Below are 26268 nucleotides of genomic sequence, written 5' to 3' on the forward strand. Positions count from 1 at the left end.
TCATGTTGCTTTTTGTTTGATTTCAGATACTTAATCAAAAGCCAAGCTGTTGAAAGTGGTGCTGCTGGCGGTGGTGCAATGCTGTTGAGTGCTTTCTCCCATTGGGTGAGAAGCCAGGTCTGACACCACCTCAGCAAAGTAGGACGTGCTAGGGTTACCTCTACAGCATTTCAAAGTATCTGGTGGATTTTGTGACCAATGTAGTCCTCCTCATGCTACCTGGGACATCCGACAACAATTCCACTTAGTTTTTTTGTGCCAGTTACACTTTTAGACACCATTTTTGGACACAATTATCTTTGTCCATTTTGTAAATGCTTCGTCTGAAAAAGTTTCGAAAATTGGATCTCTCCTGGCACGTGCTCATTTCCTGACCTGCTCAGGATGCAGCTCAGATTGGAATGTAGGCAGATCGTCTTAGTTTGCTAGAGCGAAAATACCATAGGCCGGGTGGCTCAGAAACAAGTATCTATTTCTCGCAGTTCTGGAGGCTAAAGGCTAGAAATTCCAAGACAAGGTGCTGGCAGATTCCGTGTCTGGTGAGAGCCTACTTCCTGCTTACAAGCTGCCGCTCTCTTGTCGTGTCCTCGGTTGGCTGAGATGGAGTCTCTTTCATAGAGGCGATATTCCCATTCTTGAAGACTCCATCCATGACCTACTTAATCATCTCCCAAATGTCCCCACCTCCTAATCTCAACATACTGGCCATTAGGATTTCAACACACAGATTTGGGGGGAGGAACACAAACATTCAACCCATAACACAGATTTTCATTAAACCATTTCTTTTACTGGTCTAGGTGATTGACCCTGACGAGTTGGTTTTGGTGTTGGATGTGTAGAACCAGTTTTGAAATAAGAAGAGTGAGTCAAGGAACTGTCTTTATGGAAAGAGAAGGGGAAATTACAGTTCCTGCTTGTAAAGCACCTGAGAAATTAGGGTAATTAATTCTGAGGGGTCTTACCTGACAGTTGTAAAATATGACAGCTAAGCTCTGCCAAACCATTGTTTCTATGGTCAGCATTTCAAAATAAATCGTTCTTGTTCCTTTGGCTTCCTGAAGACTAATCAAAGGAAACGTGAAGCAACAATAAGCTGGGAGAGTTTCCCTTAGGTTTCGAATATCTTCTGGAACCATTTATGGTTAATAGAATTTAATTAGTAACATATGTATGAACTGGAAGGGCAAAAGCTTTTATGAACCATCCTCCAGCAGGAGAGTTGAAAAATTAAATTCATACAACCACCATATTTTTTTTTAAAGATTTTATTTGTTTACTTGACAGAGAGAGACAGAGAGGTCACAAGTAGGCAGAGAGGCAGGCAGAGAGAGAGAGAGGGAGAAGCAGGCTCCCCGCCAAGGAGAGAGCCCGATGCGGGGCTCGATCCCAGGACCCTGGGATTATGACCCGGACTGAAGGCAGAGGCTTAACCCACTGAGCCACCCAGGCGCCCCACAACCACCATATTATAAGAGTGAAGTTTAAGAGGGAGGGAAGTGCTAAGTTGTTGGTCATATAAAATCCTTAGTATTTTGAAGGTTGAACTATTAGGCAGTGAACTCTGGAGATCACTTTCTTTACTATAAGTGGTCAAGTCCAGAAAGCTAAATAAACTCGTTAATAAGAAGAAGCCCATCATTTTGTGCAAAGATAATTAGAGCCCTCACTAAGAAAAATTTATCTTGGGATGCCTGGTTGGCCCAGTAGGTTGGGCCTCTGCCTTCAGCTCAGGTCATGATTTCAGGGTGATCAGATAGAGCCCTACATTGGGCTCTCTGCTCAGCAAAGAGCCTGCTTCCCCCTCTCTCTCTGCCTGCCTCTCTACTTGTGATCTCTTTCTGTCTGTGTCAAATAAATAAATAAAATCTTTAAAATAAAAAAATTTAAAAAAAGAAAAAGAAAAATTGTGTCCCAAAAAATCTGATCTTGAAAGTTTTTGTTTTTTGTTTTTTTAGAGAGGGAAAGTGTGCAGGCACGCTGGGTTGGGGAGGGGCAGAGAGAGAGAATCTCAAGTATACGCACGCCGAATGCAGAGCCCAATGCGGGGCTTGATCTCATAACCCTGAGATCATGACCCGAGCTGATATCAAGCATCGGATACTTAACCGAATGAGCCACCCAGGCACTCCTTATTCTTGCAAGTTCTACAAAATATGCACCTATTGCTAGGCCCTCCCACTTCACCGTCAGGGCCTCTGGAGGTGCTCATGCAACGGAGAGCTCCAAAACTTACACCTCATTACATTCACGGCCAGTCCTCCTTCCTTTATGTGTTTATTCATTACATTTTACAAATCTTCTGATTCAAAAAAAAGATTTAAGACATTAGCAGTGCTCTATCTTCCTCTAAGAAATGCAAAGATAATTTCATTTGCAGATTATAAATTTGACGGATTAGGAATATTAGAGAATATGTTTGACATTCTGTGCTGATCCCTGTAAAACTCAATTTGTATCCATTACTGCGTGTTTGTGCTTTCAAAAATGAAAACATGGGATGCATCAAAGTGGTTCCCCAAATTCATTCAGTAAAGCAGAGAAATAAGACACTGGAGGTACCAAGAGCTTAAAACAAACATCTGTGTAGGCTCCGTGTGGAAAGAGCTTGGTAGATGGTAGAATTCTATTGACATATGTTACTTAAGTGGATTTATACGTATCAGACGACTGCAAAATCACCATTTCACTATCCCTGAAACACACAGCTGTGTGTATCAGCTGTCAGGATGTTTTGCACAGGGATTCCCAGACTCGCCTACCTTGGTGATTCAGAACGAGGGTTCAGAGCCCAGATTCAGAAACCCGCTTTGAACTGTTTGTCCAGAGCTGATCAAAACTCTGGAGAAATGATCTTTAATACCTGCTCTCAAAAATTATTTATTTGAGGGGCACCTGGGTGGCTCACTGGGTTAAACCTTCTGCCTTCAACTCAGGTCATGATCTCAGGGTCCTGGAATCAGGCCCCACATCAGGCTCCCTGCTCAGCGGGGATCCTACTTCCCCCCTCTTTCTCTCTGCCTGCCTCTCTGCCTACTTGTGATCTCTGTCTGTCATATAAATAAAATCTTAAAAAATTATTTATTTGACAATTACACTGGTATGTTCATTTCTACTGAGAAATATAATTGTCAAATACTGGCGATGGTTCTGGACTTTCTATCTTGAAAAACTATACTGAGATTTAGGAGTTAGTCTCTGCAATGTCAGATTAAAAGGCAAGGAATAATCTTAAATTAAAATGTCATTGAGCTATCAAAGCCTGATGTGCCATCTGTAGTAAAAGGATGTGCCGGGCACCTGGGTGGCTCCAGTGGGTTAAGCCTCTGCCTTCGGCTCAGGTCATGATCTCAGGCTCCTGGGATCGAGCCCCGAATCAGGCTCTCTGCTCAGCAGGGATCCTGCTTCCCCCTCTCTACCATTCTCTCTGCCTGCTTGTGATCTCCCTCTCTTTGTCAAATAAACAAATAAAAATTCTTAAAAAAAAAAAAAAAGAAAAGAAAAGGATGTGCCAAGACACAGTCCAGACCACATGAGTCAATTAGTGAGGAGAGACACTCAGGTTTATTATCTTTAGGTTTTTCATTTTTGTATTCTTTACCTTAACACCATGTGTCTATTTTGATATCTGACTACTTTAGTACTGATTTCTTGTTTTATACTAATAGTTTTGGGGCCATTGCTTCTTGGCATCTTAATCTTAGGGAGAACCAGTCAGAACATCCACTGGTCACCATCCCTGTCTTCCATTGAGTGTGTGATTTTTGTTAGCATCTGTTTTGGAAGATGACATTCCTGCATCTTGTCTTGAGAATCTACTCGATTTGAGTTGACAATTGTCATCTAACTAAAATCTATAGTTAACGCCAGTCGTGAACAAATTGTGTGTGGCTGAGATTGTCACTTAGGGAATATTAAAGAAAGATCTCAGAATCTTAAAATTGCTTGTCTCATGTCCTCGTGGGGAGTACCTGGTGAGAAATTCAGCTGTTGATGGCTTTCTGATACCACAGGACACTGTTAAATTTGAAGATGTGCTTGAAGAACACTTTAAAATTTTTTTTTGAGAATTTATTTTACTGTAAGAATTTAGTTCCCTTATTTCATTTCTATCTAATATCACCCCCCAAATTTAACCATTCAGCTGTTTGGGTAACAGAAAGCCTTGAAAGTTTTCCTAAATTTACTAAAGCATATAACTTATATGAAAACAACTGTGTATGCAATTCTGAAATACGATTCTTTTTCAACTCAAATGACTAAAAAAAAAAAAAAAAAAAAAAAACAGAAAAGAGGAGGAGACATACCATTTTTGTTCAGTATTTAATAAATATACAAGTGTTATTCAAATTACTTGTCCAGTCTCCATAAATATTTGCCCATTAACATTTTTCTGCTAAAATGACAATTCATTATATACTCTCTGCACAGTATCTTTACCCTGAAGATTGAAAATGGGTGTGAAGGGGCACCTGGGTGGCTCAGTGGGTTAAGCCGCTGCCTTTGGCTCAGGTCATGATCTCAGGGTCCTGGGATCGAGGCCCGCATCGGGCTCTCTGCTCAGCAGGGAGCCTGCTTCCCTCTCTCTCTCTGCCTGCCTCTCTGTCTACTTGTGATCTCTCTCTGTCAAATAAATAAATAAATAAAATCTTAAAAAAAAAAAATGGGTGTGAAGCCATCTTCAGAGCATCTCACAGAGTAGTGTTTGGTATGTCTTTCTCCACAATGCCTTGTGCCAATCCGAGAATGGGGGGGAGGGGGAAAGGAACCAGAGTAACTAGATGTAAATGCATATCTTTGCTTCTCTGCATTCTAGCGTTGTGACCCTGAGCAAGGACCTCTCCCAGTCGTCATATCTGTCCAGTGAGGATTTTAAAACAAAGGAGTCACATCTTACTTAGATGCTAGGCTCTTAAGGGGAAAATTTATTCATAGTCAAAATCACTCTTTAATTGTTTAGGTCATCATTAACTCACCAGAACACCAGCGACGGGTAGCTCTAAAGCCAAGCAGATCTTTTATTTTTCCTTGCATTTCGGTATGGTTTCCCTTTCTCTCATTAAAAGGGCCCGAAGGATGGGCTGGGTGGCTTCGTTGGTTTGGCAACTGGCTCTTGGTTTTGACTTCAATCATGATCCCAGGTTTGTGGGATCTAGCCCTGCTCTGCGCTCAGCGGGGAGTCTGCTTCTCTCCCTCTCCCCCTGCTCACATGCTCGTTCTCTCTCTCAAATAAAGAAATAAATCTTAAAAAAAAAAAAAGGAAAGAAGGGCCAGAATGTCCAGTGTGAGAGGCTAGAAGGACAGGTCTCTGTTTCTTTCTCTGTCTTCTCTCTTCCTCCTATCTCCTTCTCTCTCCTTCCGCCTACCCTCTCCCCCTCTCCCTACTCTCTAGACCTACTATGGTCGAATCATAGTGAGATAGATGAGTATATTAACCTAACTCCTGATTCCTACTTCATTGGGATACATTTGACCCTATAAAGATTTATCCATAATAAATACTGAAAGTACTCTACATCGGAAACCAATACTACATTGTAGGTTAATTAATTGAATTTAAATTTTAAAATTGCAAATATTAAAAAAAAGCGTCCTTTTAAAAAAATGTAAAAATAAATAAAAATTGAAAGTCTCCTTTAAAAAATAAATAAATAAATGCTGGGTAATATTATTTTATGTTACTACTAGCCCTGTGTATCTTTTCTATATTTGTTAATACAATAATTATTTATTAGTGATGTTCAAAACCAGATGGCTATTAATTTTCATTTTTGAAAACTTACAAAATAACTCATATCCATGGTTTTTATAACGGTACTCTGTAATGTGCTCCTCTGTAACACATCAATTTTCCCTCATCATGTTTCCAATTAAAAGTGTTACTTTAAATACTACTCTTATAGTAGATTTAAAAATTGTGGTATAAATATAAATATTTATTCTTAGTCATACTAAATGATCCTTAGTCACACAAGAATATTTTAGATGATTGATAGACAACATAAGAAATTTTATTCTTAGAATCGAGGGTGAAGAAACAAAAGATTTTGTTTGGTTAGGGATTACTTGACTTGGAGTTGTTAGCAGTTATGGAAATAATCATCTCTTAACCTCATTTTATGAACTTCTGCCCATGATTTTGGAATGCATCCAAAACTATTAAAGATGTTTTGTAGCTAACTTTAAAACAATTGTTGACCTCAACTAGCAGACCTCCATGACGATTTTTTGTTTGTTTTCTTTTTTAACTCACTCTGGAAAGGTGAAGAAAAAATAAAAATCAGTCAAGAAAGCAGCCAGCAGAGACTCTTCCCAACATCTGCTAGTGAAATGTTGGTACAAAATCCAACATTTTGTTTTCATAAAGTCATTGGGTTCAAGTTAAAACACACACACACACACAACTGAATTCCAAGGCCAGAAAGGCTAAAAACAAGAAAGAAATCTTATAATGTATAATTATTTTTTTAAGATTCAGAACTTTCTGTTTAAATAAATTCATCATAGGTGACCACACATTTTAAGTGGTTTTACTTGATTAAAAATCAAACCTTGAAGTAAATAGAACCAGACAAAGCAGCATAGCTAGAAAACACTTAAAATCATAGAAATAAATATTCAGGTACCAAGAAATAGTATCTATTTGTTAATTTACTAAAACCAATCCTCTTTATAGTTGCTTTGCGTTCATAGTTTTGTCAATTCAGTGAATCTTCTCTTTTTTGGTGTTTGGGACATTTTTTTTTTCTATTCAAACATATACATATGAAAGTTCTGAAGAAATTAATAAAATCCCTGAGTTAATAGCCGTTTTTTACATAGAACTTTTAAAGTGATTTTTGAAAATTTAAGAAATTTTTCTTTAAGGGTGTTTTAGCAAGTAAGAAACTGGAACTGAGAAAAGGGGAAAATATTTGGACCCAGTCCTAAATCCTCCAATGTCAGATCGGACTAACATTCGCCTCAAATGAAAGACGACCCAAGCCAGCCGAAGAAAATAAACACTCTCAGTAGGCAGTGCAGGGTTTGAAAAGTTCAAAGATATGATGATGTGGAGGGAACAAAGATTATCTTTTTCTATTTTGTCCAGATTTTCCCCTCAACTGGTTTCTAGGGAATATGAGTCTTCATTGTTCTGTCTAAAAAAAAATCAATGAAAAGAGTTCAAAAATCATGAGAAATGCTTGTCACAATCAGAACTTCTCTAAGGGCACTAATTTACACATTGCTAAAGAAGAAAAGAGGCTTTTTCAAAGTGTGCTTTGAAAGTTTCACAGAATAATGATTTAGAATCGGAATCATCGCATAAATGTTCCGCGATCGTGCCATTTAAATGTAGGTATAACACAGAATGAACGCAGGAGGTCCTGGCTTTCCTGGCTTGGCGAGCGTAGTGTCTTCCCTCCCTCTGGCCCTCTGAAGATCTGCACCTCTTTACGCTCTACAAAATAAAACTGGGGAAGGAGAGGGGGAACTGGAGAAGAAAGGCACATGGGGCGGGGGTGAGGTTCAGAGGATTATGGGACATAGTCTGGTATGTGGCAGAGTATATGGAAAAGGGAAAAGGGGGATACTTAAAAAGTTGTCTTGGACCCCTTCATAGTTTTTTTTTTTAATACACAAGCAAAAGTTGTATTTTGAAATCACTCTTTGGTGACCTGTCATCTCTCTAAGACTGGGCCACGTAGGTCCCTTCTTTATACGCACAGATTTACAGTTGTCGATAAAAACAATCAGCCCAGTTCTACATTCTTCCCAATAGACACCAGCTTTGCCGATGTGTCTAGTGAAGAGGCTTGCATTTAGAGATACAGAACCTGAGTAGTTGAACAACGTTAGATGGGAGAACTGGACACTTGAGGCCTGTAGGTTTCTAAGAGTTTTCATTTCATTCACAATTATGTTTGCTGTCCAGGCTTCTAAGGCAGAGAAAAAGAAAACAATTTTTTTCCCAAATAGCATGTATTCCTTAGGAGCACAGTGTCATAATTTACATGTCAGTGTCCCTACAGATGAATAAATCAAAGATGGCGTGCTATGTGAAACACTTTTCTCTCCTTCCCAGAAATGTAATACATTATTTCATACCCAAGAAATCCTGATCTCGTAGGAACTTTTTTTGAAGTCCTTGAACTCATGGTTTTTTGGTCCTTCTTTAATGTATTTATTTCTATTCCTTGTTCTTCAAAGCAGCCTCACTGTTACGTATAAAGCAGTGGTTTTCCACCAAGTATAATTTCCCCACCCCCACCCCCCGGGGGCGTTTGGGAAGGTCTGGAAACATTTTTGGTTGTCATGACTTGGATTTGCCATAGGGGAGATGGAGGTTCTACTGGCACACAGTGGGCAGAAGCCAGGGATACAACGAAACATCCTGCCGTGCCCCGGGCAGCCCCCCACAACAAAGAATGAGCTGGTTCCAACTGTTAATAGTGTCAAGATGGAGGAACCTCAGCTACAGCCTCCCTGCTGAGATGACCATGACGTGCTACTTCTCCAGTTACCGCCACCCAGCTTCCATCTTCCCACTGTACTTCAGAGCCAGTCCTTAGCCTTCCTTATAACCACCAGTTTCTCACCAAATCCCAACTTCATTAGATCAGTGGACCTTTCCACCTGGCATCCTTGCTAATCTGCATGCTTCCTCATAGGTCAGCTTGGGGGAGACACCATGTGGGGCCAGTGTGGTCCTACAGTAATAAACTACTCGGGCTACTGGATGAGTTCAAATCCCAGCCCCACTACTTACTACTTGTATAACTTTGACCGAAATTTCTTACTCTCTCTGGGTCTGTTTCCCCATCTGCAAAACAGACGGATAAATAATGGTACTGGACCACAGAGAATTGTTGTGAGAGTTCAGTGAGTTAATGTTTGCAAAGCACTGGGAGTGTTGCCTAACACCAAAGTGCTTAATAAACGTTAACTGTTGTTGGGGTGCCTGGTTGGCTCGGTCACTTGAAGGTCTGACTTTTGGTTTCAGCTGAGGTCATGCTCTCAGGGTCATGATCTCAGGGTCGTTACATTCAGCGCCACATGCATCGTGGAGCTTGCTTAAGATTATCTGTCTTCCTCTTCACACCGGCCCCTGAAATAAATAATAAATCTTTTTAAAATGAAATTTTCTGTTTAACTTTATGAAAGTGATGATGAGCTCATCGTCGTTGTCATATTATTTTCAGATCACATTAGCCACCATAATTGGTCAGTCATTTCAATCCTATAGACTATTCTGGAAAAATCATTGAAACGTTCAGGAGAAAAATAAAGATGTTCTGCTTGCATTTTTCATCATATGTGTATATCCAAGGTTTATATACAATATATGTTATATGTACCTTTGCTAGTCAAAAATACATTAAATGACCCATTTCTATATGATGTAGGTGTAATCAGGGATAAGTTTGTAAAGCAACTTAAACCCTTAAATAATTAGCCTTTATCTTAAAGGGGCAATACCTTAAGCGCTAGAGCATATTGGGCTAAATTAAGGACAAAGCCGCCTGGGGCTCCTGAGGAGCTCAGTCCATTGCACATCGTTGGACTCTTGGTTTCAGCTCAGGTCATGATCTCGGGGTCCTGATATCTAGCCCAGACTCAGGCTCTGCACTCAGCGAGGAGTCTGCTTCTCTGCCTCTCCCTCTGCCCCTCCCTCTGCTCATACTTTCTCTAAAATAAATAAATATATCTTAAAAAAAAAAAAAAAAAGCCTTTCACAGTCAGGCTTGTCAGACTGTGTTGTCTGTCCTGGGGCCCTGACAGATCCATGGGTTTTGCTTTGGGAAAGGAGGGCAGAAAACCACAATACAGAAAATGGAAGAGACATAGATGGTTTGACTTGGTTTTTTTATTTTGATACTTTAAAACTTATGGGTTATGCATGTGTGAAACAGTCAGCAAACTTTAGGCCAGTTTTCCTTAATGTTGCATTCCATTCAAACATTTACAAGTGGTCTTTGGTGCTATTTGAATTATCCTATCTGTTTTAATTTTTCAGATCATAAGGCTTATGGATTCTCCGCCCCAAAAGACCATCAAGTGGTCACAGCAATAGAATATCAAGGTAGAGTAACTTATGCTTCTCACGGACTGTGTTGTTCAAATGACTCACAAGTATGACGTGTGTGATGTTATCTATTTGTTAGACTATCTGCCTTCCCTCACACTAATTCTTCCTTCCGAAATGCTGCTCTGTGCTGTTTCCACTTGAGAACTTTCTCCACCGCCTCAGTGGAAATTTTGGACATTCGATGAAAGACCCGATGTACAAAGAAGGCCTCTAATTGCGTATATTATCTGTAGCAAAGCAGATCTAATTTGTGGAACTGGCAAATGGAGGGTCCTGCAAAGTTTCCAGCCAGCTGGATGTGGTAAATGGAAATTAATGCTGCAAACCCCACTCTACTTCATGTTTTTTGTTTTTGTTTTTTTCTGGGGGGGGGGCAAAGAGTCTGTTCCTTTTTTTTTTTTTAAGATTTTATTTATTTATTTGACAGAGATAGAGAGAGAGACAGAACACAAGCAGGGGAGTGGGTGAGGGAGAAGCAGGCTCCCCGCTGCGAAAGGAGCCTGCTGCGGGTCTTGATCCCAGGACCCTGGGATCATGCCCTGAGCCAAAGTCAGAGGCTTAACTGACTGAGCCACCCAGGCACCCCTCTACTTCATGTTTTTAAGATGACATTAATATAGATTATTTTGGGGTGCCATCTTGTTATTTATTTAACTTCTTAACTATATTTACAGTAGGGAGTTGGTGTTTAATGGGTGTAACATTTCACTTCTGCAAGATGAAAAAGTTCTAGAGATTGGTTGCCTAACAATGTGAATATACGTAACACTACTCAATTATTAAAAATCATGAAGATGGTAAAAAATTAAAAAGTGTTAAGATGGTAAATGTTAAGATACGTGTATTTAACCACAATTAAAAAAAATTAAAGCCTCTAATACCCAAGGAAAACTTTATAAGGGCTTTTATAAATTTGTTTCAAATATTGACCACCTACTACTGTTATGAAATCTCTTTTACCCAGAACACAGTAATACTAGGCAACTGGAAGATTTATCATATCCTAAGTGTGATGCTCGTTTGAGCTGGAGATTGTAAACATTTAAGAAACAAGTTTTAAATGTGTCTGAGCTCTTGTCTTCAGGCACATCGTAGGTTCCTGGAGTTGGAAGAGATAGGTTTGAAGGAAAGAGACAAAGATTAAAGAAGAGAACTGTGGGTAGGAAGGAACTAAGTAAATTAGTATTTAGCGAGTACTAATAATAGTACTTATAATATAATAGTGCCCAGCCCACAGTATTACATGTGTTTCGTCAGTAAAAATATGCTACAATAAGAATCAGCCTGCCATTCACAAGTAACACATCACTTGATAACAAATTACTGGAACAACTATTTCAATTAATGAGCTCCTAATCTATTACATGATAAAGTCAAAAACCCTCACTCTTTATCATGAATTAGTTTTAAGTGGAAAGACGTGGGAAGAACAAATTAATGATTGGGAGTGATGTAGGGCTGTGAAGCACTTGTAGAGGGGATAGACAGGGCTGGACATGGTGTTGAAAAGGAGACCAGAAAGGCCAAAAGAAGGACCACGCAGGGAGAGGGAAAGATGGGCCAGGACTCTGTAAGGACAAAAGAAGTGAATTGTCCTACTCTGTACTTTCCAGAAGGTTCTCACTGTTGGGCCCAACTGGTACCATGAATATACATCCCGACCCCTCCACCACCACCCAGGTCCTATGACATGTTATCTCAGTTAGGATGCCAAAGTTATACTCTACAGTCTTATATTACTAAAAAAAAAAAAAAAAAAAAAAAAAGTAGTAAGGTGAAATTCACATAACATAAAACCAGTATATTCAAGTGAATGGTTCAGTGGCGTTTAGTACGTTTACAATGTTGTGTAACTCCCACCGCTGTCTAGTTCCAAAAATTTCCATCACTCCAAACTAAAATCCTGTGCCATTTACATTATTTTCTAATGAGTGTTTTCTTTTTAATATTAAAAAAATCCTTCTTTAATTTATTGCACCCAAATGTTTGTCTTACTCCTGAAAAAGTATTTTTTATTTTTATTTATTTTTTTAAAGATTTTATTTATTTATTTGACACACAGAGAGATATCACAAGTAGGCAGAGAGGCAGGTACAGAGAGAGAGGGAAGCAGGCTCCCCACTGAGCAGAGACACCCCCCCACCCAATGCGGGACTCGATCCGAGGACTCTGAGATTATGACCTGAGCCGAAGGCAGAGGTTTAACCAACCCACTGAGCCATCCAGGCGCCCGATTTTTTATTTTTTGTTTGTTTGTTTCCCCTCTGCTCTTTTTAATTAAGAATTATAGGGGCACCTGGGTGGCTCAGTCGGTTGAGCATCTGACTCTTGGTTTCAGCTCAGGTCAGGATTTCAGGTTCCTGAGATAGAGCCCCACATTGTGGGGGCGTTGGTGGGAGGGGTCCTGCCCTCAGCTGGAGTCTGCTTCTCTCTCTCTGCCCCTTCCCCCACTCACATGCTTTCTGTCTCTGTCTCTTTCTCTCAAATAGAATAAAAACATTTTTAAAGAAAAAGATGTATATTCTGATTCTATTTTATATGTGCCCCAGTTGTTCCAACTTGGCTCTCCTTAAAGCAAAAATAAATTTCTATCTTCTTCCACATTTTTAGTAGTAGCGTATTTCATGCAGTGGCTTGGTTTTAGTTAAAGTCTAAAATATCTTGTGATTTGTGTATATGTGTAGGTATGTTCCACCTCATTCATTTCTTTCTTTCTTTTTTTGTCTCTTGTCTCTTTGATGTCAACAAATCATGAATTAATGCCTTCTTTGCAGTACTGCTGTTTCGTATCACTTCCCATAGTGGTGCCAAGAACAGAACGAGACCGAAGTGAGAGCAGCTTTTCTAGGCTTATAAATTATATGAGCAGCCTCTATGCAGAATGTCCAACACTGTGAGCTATGAATCAGTTTAATAGCACGCTTTTCTTCACAGAAGTAATTTCTTGGTAATTTTTCAGAGCTGTGTTGGTTGTAGCAATTCTATTTTTGCATTACATAAGATTTTGATGATTTTTAACTTGAGCACAGAGAATAAAATCAGAAGATAATTAGCAGTACAGAATCCTAGAAAAATTAAAATTCACAATGATTTCTAGCGATGTGATTCCTAAAATGACTGTTTTGCTACATGAAAATATTACTGCTTATATGCTTTTTCTAAACGAAAGAATCATCTTTTCCTCAACCTAAAGGAAACATATTTTTGAGAATGAAATAATCATCTTAACAAAAGAACTTGAAGCATTTTTATGCTTTAGTATGCCTTGTTTTGCAAAAATAGGAGTTATGTCTGTATCCTATCCTGCTGGCTCAAAGGTACAGGTTTTAGCTCAAATTTGAGTGATTCTTAGGTAAATTTGGGTTGTAGAAAGCGAGGATTTCTATCATGTCAAGACGTACTTACAACTACAACTAAAAGAAGTTTCTCAGGGGTGAAAGCAATAATAACCATTGATGGAACACGCTATGTACGAAGTACCACAGACACCCAAGTGTATCAATAATGTATTCCCTCACTTAATCTCACAACGGCTTCATGAGATGAGTACTGTTATTTTCTTTCTTTTAACAAATGTGAGGATAAGGATGCCTGAGTGGCTCAGTTGGTCAAGCGTTTGACCTCAGCTCAGATCATGATCCCAGCATCCTGGGATTGAGCCCCCCCTCAACGGGCTCCTTGCTCAGCGGAGAGCCTGTTTCTCCCCTTCCCCTCACCCTGTTCGTGCTCTCTCTCTCTTTCCCCCTATCTCTATCAAAATAAATAAAATCTTTAAAAACAAACAAACAAACAAATGTGAGTATAATCTTCAAAAACAGTAATTTTCCCAACAGCGCACACATAAGTGTATGGCGGAGGTCTGACTCCAAAAGGCCGTGCCTTAAACTACTACCTTATGGTATAATAATCCTAAGGGCTGCATATAAGATTATGCTGGTCGTGCATTTTAACTGAAAATAGAGAGGAGAGTCCATGGTAGTTAGCTTCTCAGTTCATCTGGTTCTTTATCCTTGGATGTTGACCCCACGATTCCAGCTGACTTACTGACCCCCAGTTATGGGGGTCACGGAGTTGGCACCTTCAGATCGAGGCACTGACTGTGGTGCAGCCACAGGCTGCACCAAGTGCCTTTCTCTGTTTACCTTTGGGACACTTGCTTGGAGTGTCCCAAAGAAACACATGGTGAATTCCAACTTCGAATTCTAGGAAATGTGTTCTCACATTCTAAGGAATCCTAATTTCTTTTTTGTTCCAGTCTTTAATCAGATGGGTCACTCTCTAAATGAGTTGAAGTCTGACCACTCAGGTGTTTTGTAATTGCACACTAACACTCCTGTTCTACTAAACAGAGTAGAGTAGAGCACTCATTACCTCCCAATGTAGCATTTAATTCACCTTATGATATTTCTTTTAAACAGTTTTTTAAAAATATTTTATTTATTTATTTGACACACAGAGAGAGATCACAAGTAGGCAGAGAGGCAGGCAGAGAGAGAGGGGGAAGCAGGCTCCCCACTGAGCAGAGAGCCCAATGCAGGACTCGATCCCAGAACCCTGAGATCATGACCTGAGCCAAAGGCAGAGGCTTAACCCACTGAGCCACCCAGGTGCCCCTGTGATATTTCTTGTGTGCCTGACTCCCCCTGCAAAGTGTGAGAGCTGAAGGAATGGAGATCTTTGTCTTGCTCACTGATATAGCTCCGGAACAATGCTGGACACAGCAGTAAGTACTCAGCGTCTGAGGATGACCTATACCATCACTTCACATCTTCCATGGTCATTGTGAGTGAGGGGGAGCGGGGTCATTGCATTTAGGAAAATCATCGGTTTTGTTTTTGAATATAATTTGTGCAGAGGTTTTCCAGAGAGCAAGGAGGACAAAAGTCATATCTTCCTGGTGAAAAAGGCCGTGCGTGCGTGTGTGTGTGTGTGTGTGTGTGTGTATGCGTATGTAGTTAAATATAAGAAACAATGTGACTGAATACAAATTTATTCCTAAGACTAGAGCGTGTGGGCTAAAAATGAGTGTGGGTGTGTGTTTAATTGTTGGAAACTCAACAAAATACGGGAAGGAAACCTATCTCAAACTCAAGACTCCGGAAAGTCACCACCCATTCTCCTTAATCAACAGAACAGAACCGTGTTTCCTTAGACAAGTCCCTCAGCACACATTTGTCTTTGTAGCATAATTGTAAACATGTCTGCAAAATGATGTCTCTTTGTCATATAAAACCTGCTCTAAAAACTTTAGGCACCCTTGAAAACAATTTTGTGGGTTTTTTTTCTTTCCCTTGCCTTTCTTTTCTCTGTCCTATTTTCTGTTTTCCATTACCTTGTTCTATTTCTCTATTTCCAGCAATATGTGTGGAACTAAAAGGAAAATTAGAAACTACATATAACAATAAGGAACACCATAATTCTATCACATAGAAATCATCACTAGGTTCATATTTTTGTACACATTTCTATAAGCTTTCTGTCCATATCTATGTGTATGTTAATAAAACCTGGGGTAATAGAAGTATTGCTCTCTAATCTACCATATCATGTAATATCCTGAATTTTTTTAATGGCATTAAATCTGCTACATCAAAACCAGAGGTATGGAAAGGATTTGAACATAATTTCTCCTCTAGTCAAAGATGTGTGCTTTTGGGGTCAAACTGTATGCATTTAAAAAAAAACTGTATGTATTGTGAGGAAGAAAAGTCTCAGAACTATGAAGGTGACACTCTAGGGAGCGTGATTGAAATGTACTTTAAAAATATTTACAACCAGAGGTTTCCTTTTGTCAACTCAAAGCAGCTGGTCGGTAAGTGCTGGGCTCCCACACCCCCACCCCTACCATGGCTAGTCATCTTGTTTGGACAGTTAAAAGAGGGGTTCCTTCGGAAGTTCCAGGGATTTTTAATGATGTGAGTATAGTAAATTTCCTGCAATAAAGTGATTTAAATGGGTTACAGTGAGGCAGTTAAATGTGATGCCAAGATTAAATCTTCTCAGAATTTATCTGGATAGAGATAAGAAATAGAAATTCATGATTTAATAGAAGATCATATCAGTTTTGTATCAATATATCCACACAAAGGATTCTCAAAGAATGGGTCTGAGTGAGGACACAGCATGTAGATGGCATGTTTGTGGATCCCACAGGCTGCACCAAGTGCCTTTCTCTGTTTACCTTCATGGCACTCACGGCACTTATCACAATGGAATAAAATTACATTATCTTATTTGTCTCTTCTCTCAGGCTATAAACTCCCTGACAACTGAGGCTGGGAATATAAATGATAATGTAATATAAATGATAAATAATTATCATAACTGCCACTTTTCAATTACTTACCATGTCCAGGCATGTGCACTCTGCATGTATTACTGTATTTGAAGACTCACTACAACTCTGTGACATGCTATCTTATTTCACAGTTGGTAACTGAGGCTCACAAGCTATGGTCAGTAGCCTAGTGTCAAGCAGTTGTTATGGAGAAGAGCTCTAATGCTTTTGGTTCATCGTTGGGCTAAGCCATCATGGTGCCCATTGAAGTAATTTATGAGAGAATGAATGAATGAATGAACTAAATTATAAAGGAATACCTAAACGTTATTTAAAAATTTACTTAAGTAAAATATAAATTCATAGGGACAATTAAAAAACAAGTATTTTTGTTGTTGTTCCTAGAGGTTATTTTAGCCTGTAAATCCCCAAAGAAGACCATTTCCTCCAGATTAGAGTGGAAGAAACTGGGCCGGAGTGTCTCCTTTGTCTACTACCAGCAGGCTCTTCAAGGTAAGAAGCTATAGACTTGATGAGGTGAGAACAGGAGAGCACCAAGTATAGCCTGAGTTGTTTAGTTTACAGATGAGAACAGGACAGGACTAATTATTGAGAATATTGGGTTTTTAAATCATTTTATTTTGTTTTGTTTTGTTTTGTTTTGTTTTCATCATGATAAGTGTACTCTTAATCCCCATGCCCCTACCCATCATCCCTCTGGTAGCGATCAGTTTGTTCTCTGTATTAAGAGTCTACTTCCTGGTTTCTCTCTCTCTCTCTCTCTCTCTCTCGTTTCCCCTTTGCTCACTTGTTTTGCTTCTTAAATTCCACATATGAGTGAGATCATATGGTATTTTTCTTTCTCTGACTGAATTATTTTGCTTAGTGTAATACCCTCCAGCTCTATCCATGTTGTTGCAAATGGCAAGATTTCATACTTTTTGTAGCTGAGTAACATTCCATTATATATAGATCTACCACATCTTCTTTAGCCATTCATCTACCAATGGACACTGGGCTGCTCGCATAATTTAGCTATTGTAAATAATTCTGCAATAAACATAGGGGTGCATGTATCTCTTTGAATTAGTGTTTTTATATCTTTTGGGTAAGTACCCAGTTGTGCAATTCCTGGATTATAGATAGTTCTGTTTTTTAATTTTTTGAGGAAATTCCATACAGTTTTCCATAGTAGCTGCAGCAGTTTGCATTCCCACAGTGCACAAGGGTTCTTTTTTCTCCTCATTCTCACTAGTACCTGTTGTTTCTTGTGTTTTTGATGTTAGCCATTCTGACAGGTGTGAGATGATATCTCACTGTAATTTTGATTTGTATTTCCCTGATGATGAGTGACGTTGAGCATCTTTTCATGTGTCTGTTGGATATCTGTTTGTCTTCTTTGGAGAAATATCTGTTCATGTCTTCTGTCCATTTTTTAACTGGACTACTTGTTTTTTGGGTATTGAGTTGATTCAGTTCTTTATATATTTTGAATACTAACCCTTTATCAGATGTATCATTTGCAAATATCTTCTTGCATTCCATAGGTTGCCTTTTAGTTTTCATTGTTTCCTTCACTGTGCAGAAACTTTTTATTTTGGTATAGTCCCAGTAGTTTATTTTTGCTTTTATTTCCCTTGCCTCAGAAGACCTATCTATTCAAGACATGTCTCCAAAGGCAAAGGAAACAAAAGTGAAAATGAACCTTTGGGACTTCTTCAAGATCAAAAGCTTCTGCACAGCAAAGGAAACAGTCAACAAAACAAAGAAGCAAAGCACAGAATGGGAGAAGATATTTGCAAATGACACTACAGACAAAGGGTTGATATCCAAGATCTATAAAGAACTCCTCAAACTCAATACCCAAAAAACAGATAATCATGTCAAAAGATGGACAGAAGACATTGGAGACACTTCTCCAATGAAGACATACATCATCATTAGCCATCAAGGAAACTCAAATCAAAGCCACATTGAGATACCACCTTACACCAGTTATAATGGCAAAGATTAACAAGACAGGAAACAACAAATGTTGGAGAGGATGTGGAGAAAGGGAAACCCTCATACAATGTTGGTGGGAATGCAAGTTGGTGCAGCCACTTTGGAAAACAGTGCGGAGATTCCTCAAAAAATTAAAAATAGAGTTTCCCTATGGCCCTGAAATTGCACTACTGGGTATTTACCCCAAAAATACAGATGTAGTGAAAAGAAGGGACATATGTACCTCAATGTTCATAGCAGCAATGGCCACAATCGCAAGCTGTGGGAAGAGCCAAGATGCCCTTCAGCAGACGAATGGATAAAGAAGATGTGGTCCATATATACTATGGAATATTATGCCTCCATCAGAAAGGGTGAATACCCAACTTTTATATCAACATGAATGGGACTGGAGAATATTATGCTGAATGAAATAAGAGAGAGTCAATTATCCTATGGTTTCACTTACTTGTGGAGCATAAGGAATAACATGGAGGACATTATGGGAAGGAAAAGAAAAGTGAATTGGGGGAAATCGGAGGGGGAGATGAACCATGAGAGACTGTGGACTTTGAGAAACAAACAAGGTTTTAGAGGGAAGAGGAACGGGGGGATGGGTGAGCCTGGTGGCGGATATTAAGGAGGACACATATTGTATGGAGCACTGGATGTGGTGCAAAAACAATGAATCTTAGAACACTGGGAAAAAAAAGGCTTATCTAGAAAACGTGTTACAACCAATGTCAGAGAGAACCTCTGCTCTCTTCAAGGATTTTTATGGTTTCAGGTCTCATTTTGAGTTTATTTTTGTGTATGGTGAAAGAGAAAGTGTTTTAAGTGTGAGATGAAACCAACAATGCCTAAAACTTCGAACACAATCACCGGGATAACCGAAGAAGGTGAACTTCATGGACACCCTGGACCCTTCATATCTCAGCTCAGCCCTGAAAGATGTGAAATGAACTGATGTTTGCTGGCCCAGTAGGTTAGACTTTTGAGAGTCTTGAGAGAAGAGCTGATGTGGAAGTGAGATGGAGGGTCACTGCTCGGTGGTAATAATTTTACCCTATCTCCACATCACCATCTAGAAAGCTAGGCCATCACTAAGAAGCCTATGGAGTTAAGACTTAGACTTATGGCGGGGAAGGTAAATAAAACTATTGTTAACAAGGCTTTATTTTAATTATTTGTCATACATTTCTTTCCACTTGCTATTTTTCTTATTGGATATATAATGAGCTTTTGAAGTATTTATGATAATGGATAAAATGCTATGATGTCTGGGATTTGCCTCCAAATAATTCAGTGTTTAGAGGTGTAGACAGAATAGGAAGGCTGTGTAAGGATTGCTTTGTCACTGGGTGATGAGATTTATTTTAAAATACTCCGTAATTTTTTGTGCACTTGAAATTTTCCATTATAAACATTTTAAAAGTTGGGAATATAATTTAACAAGTGTAAGAAGCATGTTATTATTTTAGATGCTATGCATTACTTTAATTTTAAAGAGTTAAACATGTGAACAAACGTTCAAAGTCCATAAAGAATTTAAAATACCCCCCATGTTCTCATCTGTCAAGATAGAACTGCTGCAGTCCTCAGGGATATCTTTGCTTGAATTTTCTACCATTGCTAGTCTAGCACCTGAATGATATACAAAACGCTATCTTCATTCTGCACCGAAAACGTAATCAAAAGAGTATTTTTAAGACCCCGTCACCTTGTCTTTGTGGCAGTCTGATGTGGGCCACTGCACGTAATTTACTGTTCTAGGTAATTGAACTAGAGTCTGCAGTGTCTTCTGAAGGCGGGAATGGTCGTATAAGCATATTAGAAAGGGCCTGAGGCAGGAATGAGAATTGAATCCTCTAAAAGATGAGAATACTGAACTGCATATTCTTTTGTGAACTGTACGTCACTCTAAAAAAAAGGAAATTTGAAAATAGTCACATTTGCATACAGTGTTTTGAGTCTTTATTTTTTTAATTTAAATTCAATTAGCCAACATATAGCACATTATTAGTTTCAGATGTAGAGGTCAATAATTCATCAGTCTTATAGAACACCCAGTGCTCATCACATCACGTGCCCTCCTTAATGCTGGTCACACAGTTTTCCCATCCCCCCACTGACCTCCCCTCCAGCAACCCTCTGTTTGTTTCCTATACTTAAGAGTCCTTTTTGAGTTTTTAAACTGAGTTTACTAATAATAGGAAAATAAATCCTTTGGTCACTGAATGAAGTGACTCGAGGAAAGTAGTATGTAGAAAGCTATTTGCATTCTTATTAACATCATTGTCTTCTTTTTCTAAAAGGTGATTTTAAAGATCGAGCCGAGATGATAGATTTCAGTATACGGATCAAAAATGTTACACGAACTGATGCTGGGAAATATCGCTGTGAAGTTAGCGCCCCATCTGAGCAAGGCCAGAACCTGGAAGAAGATACGGTCACTCTAGAAGTCCTAGGTGTGATGTGCTTGTATCTGTAGGATTACTGTTCCCCACCCTCTTTCCCATCCAGAAGGTTCTAGAAATCAGCAGCACCACCTTCCCTGTAAAATCTTGGCGATAGCCCCCTTTTCACCTCATTCGCTGCTGAAATTTTACTCTTATAAATTTGTTCTAACAAAATCTCTTTTCATTTCAGATTAAGGTAAATCTTAATGAGCCCATCTTGTACATAGGAGCATTTCCCTGAAGAACTTATTTTTCAATACCTTTCAGTATATGTGGACTATCTCTTACCATATAAAATCCTAACACATGAGATGACAGAAGAGCAATAAAACAAAAAAAGTAGGGCAGGTAAAGTATTAGAAGTTCTTTGGGAGAAGAGAAGAGAAGAGGGGAGAGGAAGAAGTTATTTAGTAAAGAAGGGAAATTAGCATTTATTGTGCAACTAGTGTATGTTAGGCTCTTTAACATACATAATTTTACTTAATTTTTCACTGACAACTTCATTTTTATAGATGAGAAAATAGAAGCTAAATGATTTTCCCAAGTTTACACAGCTAATAAGTGTCTGGACCAGGATTTGGATCCTGGTGGGACTAACTCCAAGGTCAATATATTTAGCTACTACGAGAAACACTGATAGATATTAACAGCTCATGATGACAATTGGTGGAGGAACATCTTCTTGCCTTTCCAGAGATGTTAGTATAAACTGCTGATCATAGAGACTAAAATGGCTCCTCTTCCTTTTTCTATATAACCCAGGGTCTTGCTAAAATACTAGTGATGCACTAGTAGAGAAGAAATTTAACTCAGAAAACCTTGCAGGAGATTCCACTGGTGTATTAGTCTTCTCTTGCTACATACAAGATGATCAAAACCTGGCAACTTAAAACACCACCCATGTATTGGCTCACAGTTGTGTAGATCAGAAGTCTAGCTCGGCAAGGCAGGGCTTGCTGCCCAGGGTATTTTAAGACAGAAATCAGGGAGTCAGTGGGCTGAGTTCTGGTCTGGAGGTTCTGGGGTAAAGTTGCTCTCATTGTTGGCAGATTCCAGATCCTTTGGCTATCTGTACAGCTGAAGATTCAGTTCCATGCTGGCTGTGAGCTGGGGGCCACACTCGGCTCCTGGGGGCACCATATTCCCCATCACATGGCCCTCTCCATCTACAGCCCAACAGAAGCATGTTGAGTCTTTCCTGGGCTCTGAATTTCTGACATTCCCATCTGTGACCACCCAGAGAAAACAAGTTTTCAAGAGGCCATGGGATTAGGTCAGACCCATCTATGTAATCTCCCTATCTTAAAAGACAATAGATTTGGGACCTTAGTTGCATCTCCAAAATCTCTTCAAAGTAGTACCTAGACTCGTGTTTATAGGTAAGGCCTTGGAAATGGCATATATGACGTTTCCCACATGCCACTGGCCAGAACTCATGCTGGCAAATGTGGTCTGGCTGTGTGCCCATGAAGAAAGGAAATGGATCTGTTGAGCAAGTAGCCAGTCTCTCTCACAGGTGTCGAATAAGCCCATCTTGACCTGGCTATTAAAATCCTTGTTTAACTTATAAATAACCAGTGCCATTTGACTTCCCTCCTTTAGTGGCTCCAGCAGTTCCAACCTGTGATGTACCCAGTTCTGCTCTGAGTGGAACTGTGGTAGAGCTTCGATGTCAAGACAAAGAAGGGAATCCCGCCCCTGAGTACACATGGTTTAAAGATGGCATCCCTTTGTCAGAGAATTCAAAACTTGGCTCCCAAAGCACCAACAGCTCCTATACAGTGAATACAAAATCTGGAACTCTGGTAAGGTCATTTCAAGCACTGGCCTCATAGCTGTCTTGTATTTGGAGAGGAAAAATTATTAGAACTAAACCAATGGAGAAGAGAGGGCTGATACCATTGCTTAAGGGGCTGCGGGAAAGATGGCGGTACACACCCAGGGAAGTGATGGAAAAGGCACTACCAGAGATGGGCAGACTATATAGAGAACTAATAATAATAATTTTAACAAATTTTGAAAGTTTCATTCTTTCACTCTACTAGTACATAATAACTTTAAAAGAGTAGGTCCTCTGGTAAATAATAAAGCATATTTAATAACGTGGCTAAGTAATAAAGCATATCGATGGGCTTTGTTCCTTGAGGAAGACCGTGGTCCCGCTTTCCGCGGCTCCAGCAGGCTCAGTCAGCAGGTCCGACAGATTTTACACTGAGAACTTGGGCAGAAAAACTGCCGTCACACATTGCTATATTTACTTTTCAAATTTATTTTTTCTCAGAGCAGGTGATAAAAGCCCCAAGGCAGGTTTGAGACAGGTTCACTTTCCCCGCTTAGCCTCAACCCTTGAAATATCTTATGATGTCAAAGGGATGCGCCAGGTCAGAACAAGGGTGGGTTCTTTGCTGAGAAATAGGCAACAAAAGACTCCAGCGTATGAATGGCAATGACCTTCTTTTCATTACCAGTTGTGTGCTAGTAGGTCATTTATGGTTTTAGTCTAACTTATCATTAATGACTTACCCTTGCCCATGCATTGCTGGTGAGAATTTTTCGAGTCTGGCTTTTGGCACAACGAGAGAGGATTTCATAAGGTGAAACACACAAGGGGAAACTTTCTGTCCCATCACGTTGAAGTATACAAAAAGAAAAATGATGTAAGTAGTGGGGAATGACAAGTAAGAGAGAAAAAGGGATTCATAGATCAAAAACCTGGCTGCTTTTCGGAGCATGTATTGCATGAGGATCCAAGCCAGTGAGGAGGTGCTCCTTAGAGACTCATGGCTGTCGTGGCTGTGGTGCACGGTGACCACGGCGGTATTGAGGGTGTGCGTGACAGGAGGACACCGAAAGCATGCTTCTGGGCGTCCTTCTCACCCTCTGTGCTGGTCCTGGAAGGATCCTTTAAGGTGTTCAGGACCTACTGTGTTCCCTCCCTCCCTGTCTGTCTCCTAACTTCCGTCCTCCTTTCGCTTCCTTGTCATCCGTCCGTCCATCCCCTTCCTTCCTCTTGCCTCCCCTCCAGAAATCCACCAAGGGGATCAATCCACTCAGAGCAGTTATCAAACCTATTATACCAGAGTCTTACCTTTTGGTTGTTTTGGCAGAGAGTAGAAGGAGCAAAGGTTAGAGCATTATCCTTTCAGAATGTTCGAAGACACCGCAACTGCGAAGACGCCGCAACTGATAGAATTTGTAATCCCATAAACCACACTGATTAAGATCTTCCTAGACCCTCTGCTACTTCCTGGTAGCAGTTCTGGTTCTTTAGAGGAAGTGTTCATTACTTGCTGCTGTAGGGAACTCACTTGTGGCTGAGGAAACTGCCTTAGCCCTTTTAGGCCGAGGAGGCCTTTCGTTACAAATGGTGTTTCCTGGGAATTAGAAATACCACCAAACTTTAAACTAGCATGTGCTATAAACTTTAAAAAATGCCCATTGCCTTCCTAACCATACCCACTTCCACAGTATCACGAAACAAAGACACTTCCCCATATATATTTAAGACTTTCTCTGTCAGAATAAACAGGAAGCCCAGCTCCTTACCCCTTGAAGGCATGGCCGAGTTTTGAATTCACAGTCAAGACATCAAGTCCTAACTCATGACAAAGGAAAGACTAACTTCATGCTAAAATTCAAGAGACATGGTTAGTTGAGGAATCTTCTTGCAGATTCATGGCTTAAAATATGTATTTATTTTCCTTCCACAAATAGCAATTTAACACTGTTTCGAAACTAGACAGTGGAGAGTATTCCTGTGAAGCCCGTAATTCTGTTGGACATCGCAGGTGTCCGGGGAAACGAATGCAAGTAGGTAAGCCTGCGGTGCTGGGAGGAACGATGGGCTGCAGTCAGAGCACACGTGAACTTGGGGATGGGAAGGAGCCAGCGGTGGGACCGTGCCTGACTGGCTAGAAGAATAACCAGAGGGAGTGTTTAAAATTAGCTTGACATAATGTGTTGCAGAAAGCAAACATGCTGTTCTTAGTCCATCTCCCAAACAAGCCAAGAATATTTAGCACTCTACTCTTCAAGTGTTTGGATTTTTCAAACCATTTTTTAAAAAAATATTCTTGTCCTGGTGTTCTTTCAAACAAAAGCAGAGAGTCTTGTAAGTTGCTCAGGGTCAAGGATTGGGGAGTTCAGTTTCCAGCTCTGTCACTTACTAGCTACGTATTCTTGGGTGAATTATTTAACCACAGTCTCCCCATAGTAGAGGTAATAATACGCTGTCTCCGTTGTGTTACCGTTCCATCGGTAGAGCATGTGACTGTTGATCTCAGAGTCATGAGTTCAATTTCCACATTGAGAGTACATCTTACTTAACAAAAAGAAAAAAATAATCGATATTTGAAAGGGTTAGAATAGCACTGGCATATTGCGAGCACTGCCAGGAGTTGGCCATCTTAGTGGTGGATAATTTTTTCAGTCCCCTAAAATACAGTGCTTTACTTATCCCAGAACGGGCTCTCAAGAAAGACATGTCAAATGTAGTTATGGATCTTTATTTGCTATAAAACATATCTGCCATATATTTCACAAAATAAGCTTCTTAGAAGTCAATAAAATTAGTACTCAGGAATCTTTTCAGATTATATGAGTTTCAGGGCAAACTTTTTTTTTCCTTTTATTTCTAATAATTTGGTTCCATTCTCCCTTGGTGAAAGTCCTGTGTTTTGAAAAAGATATGTCATAGGGCAGCTGGAGATTGCTCTTGTGGGGTTAAAGGTCATTCCGGAGGGCTGCACCCCGAAACAGAATACGCACGGGTCCCCTTCGTTCAGGAGTTTGTCCTCATCTCTGTGAGGTCAGAAATTCATGTCCTCAATGTGCTCAGAGATATACAGATCTATGCACCCTAATTTGTGGTGTTTATGTATGATTAAACTCTTGGGATTGTTTTTTAAAGAAAATATAATCTTATTAGACCTTAGAATGCCATAAAGGATAAAGATACTCAGGAGTAATTCTAGTTTCCACAAGTGTCTTTTTAAAATTCAGGGTTACATATTATCCATCCAGTTCACTCAAGGGTTGACAGTTATAGTCAAACATAAGCATTTGCTTAAAATATCAGAAGTATCCGTCATAGTGCTGGAGTTACCATTGGAAAAATCATCAGAACATATATAAAGCTAATGCATGAATACAGTGTTTTCCTAACTGCATTTATTCACATATTACCCTCATGTGTTTTTTTTATTTTTTTTACTTATGCCACCTGCACTATTTATTCTTTCTTTAAATGGTCCTGTTTAATTTCTATGCCTAATTTAGCCTCATCTCAAGAAATAATACCTTTGATGTCATGGCCTTAACATACGAATTACATTTTCCAATCATGCAGTTTTATTTGGAATACGTTATTCCAAGCATGAATGTTTATTTAAAATGTGAAACAGCTGAAATTTAATAGTTTGCATTGCACTAGTTTTTTTTTTTTTTAAAGATTTTATTTATTTGACAGAGATCACAAGTAG

At 39.5% G+C, this 26268-nt stretch overlaps 1 protein-coding gene and 1 long non-coding RNA gene across 2 annotated transcripts in view; one reads left to right on the forward strand and one right to left on the reverse strand.

The window, feature by feature from the left end:
* JAM2 (junctional adhesion molecule 2) overlaps positions 1-26268 on the forward strand; it is a 63390-nt gene that overhangs the window by 26987 nt on the left and 10135 nt on the right. Inside the window, exons 2-6 of the mRNA XM_032353147.1 lie at positions 9998-10063; positions 16752-16859; positions 20645-20797; positions 22391-22593; positions 24503-24602. Coding sequence (XP_032209038.1) covers positions 9998-10063; positions 16752-16859; positions 20645-20797; positions 22391-22593; positions 24503-24602 — 630 coding nt within the window. The remainder of the gene's footprint in view (positions 1-9997; positions 10064-16751; positions 16860-20644; positions 20798-22390; positions 22594-24502; positions 24603-26268) is intronic.
* LOC116596130 lies at positions 22959-24175 on the reverse strand. The gene is made up of 3 exons (XR_004288009.1): positions 23877-24175; positions 23312-23406; positions 22959-22999 (listed from the first exon to the last, which is right to left on the reverse strand). It is a non-coding gene; the product is annotated as an uncharacterized LOC116596130 (long non-coding RNA).

The sequence above is a fragment of the Mustela erminea genome, chromosome 1 (assembly GCF_009829155.1).
Source record: "Mustela erminea isolate mMusErm1 chromosome 1, mMusErm1.Pri, whole genome shotgun sequence".
NCBI classification, from domain to species: Eukaryota; Metazoa; Chordata; class Mammalia; order Carnivora; family Mustelidae; genus Mustela; species Mustela erminea.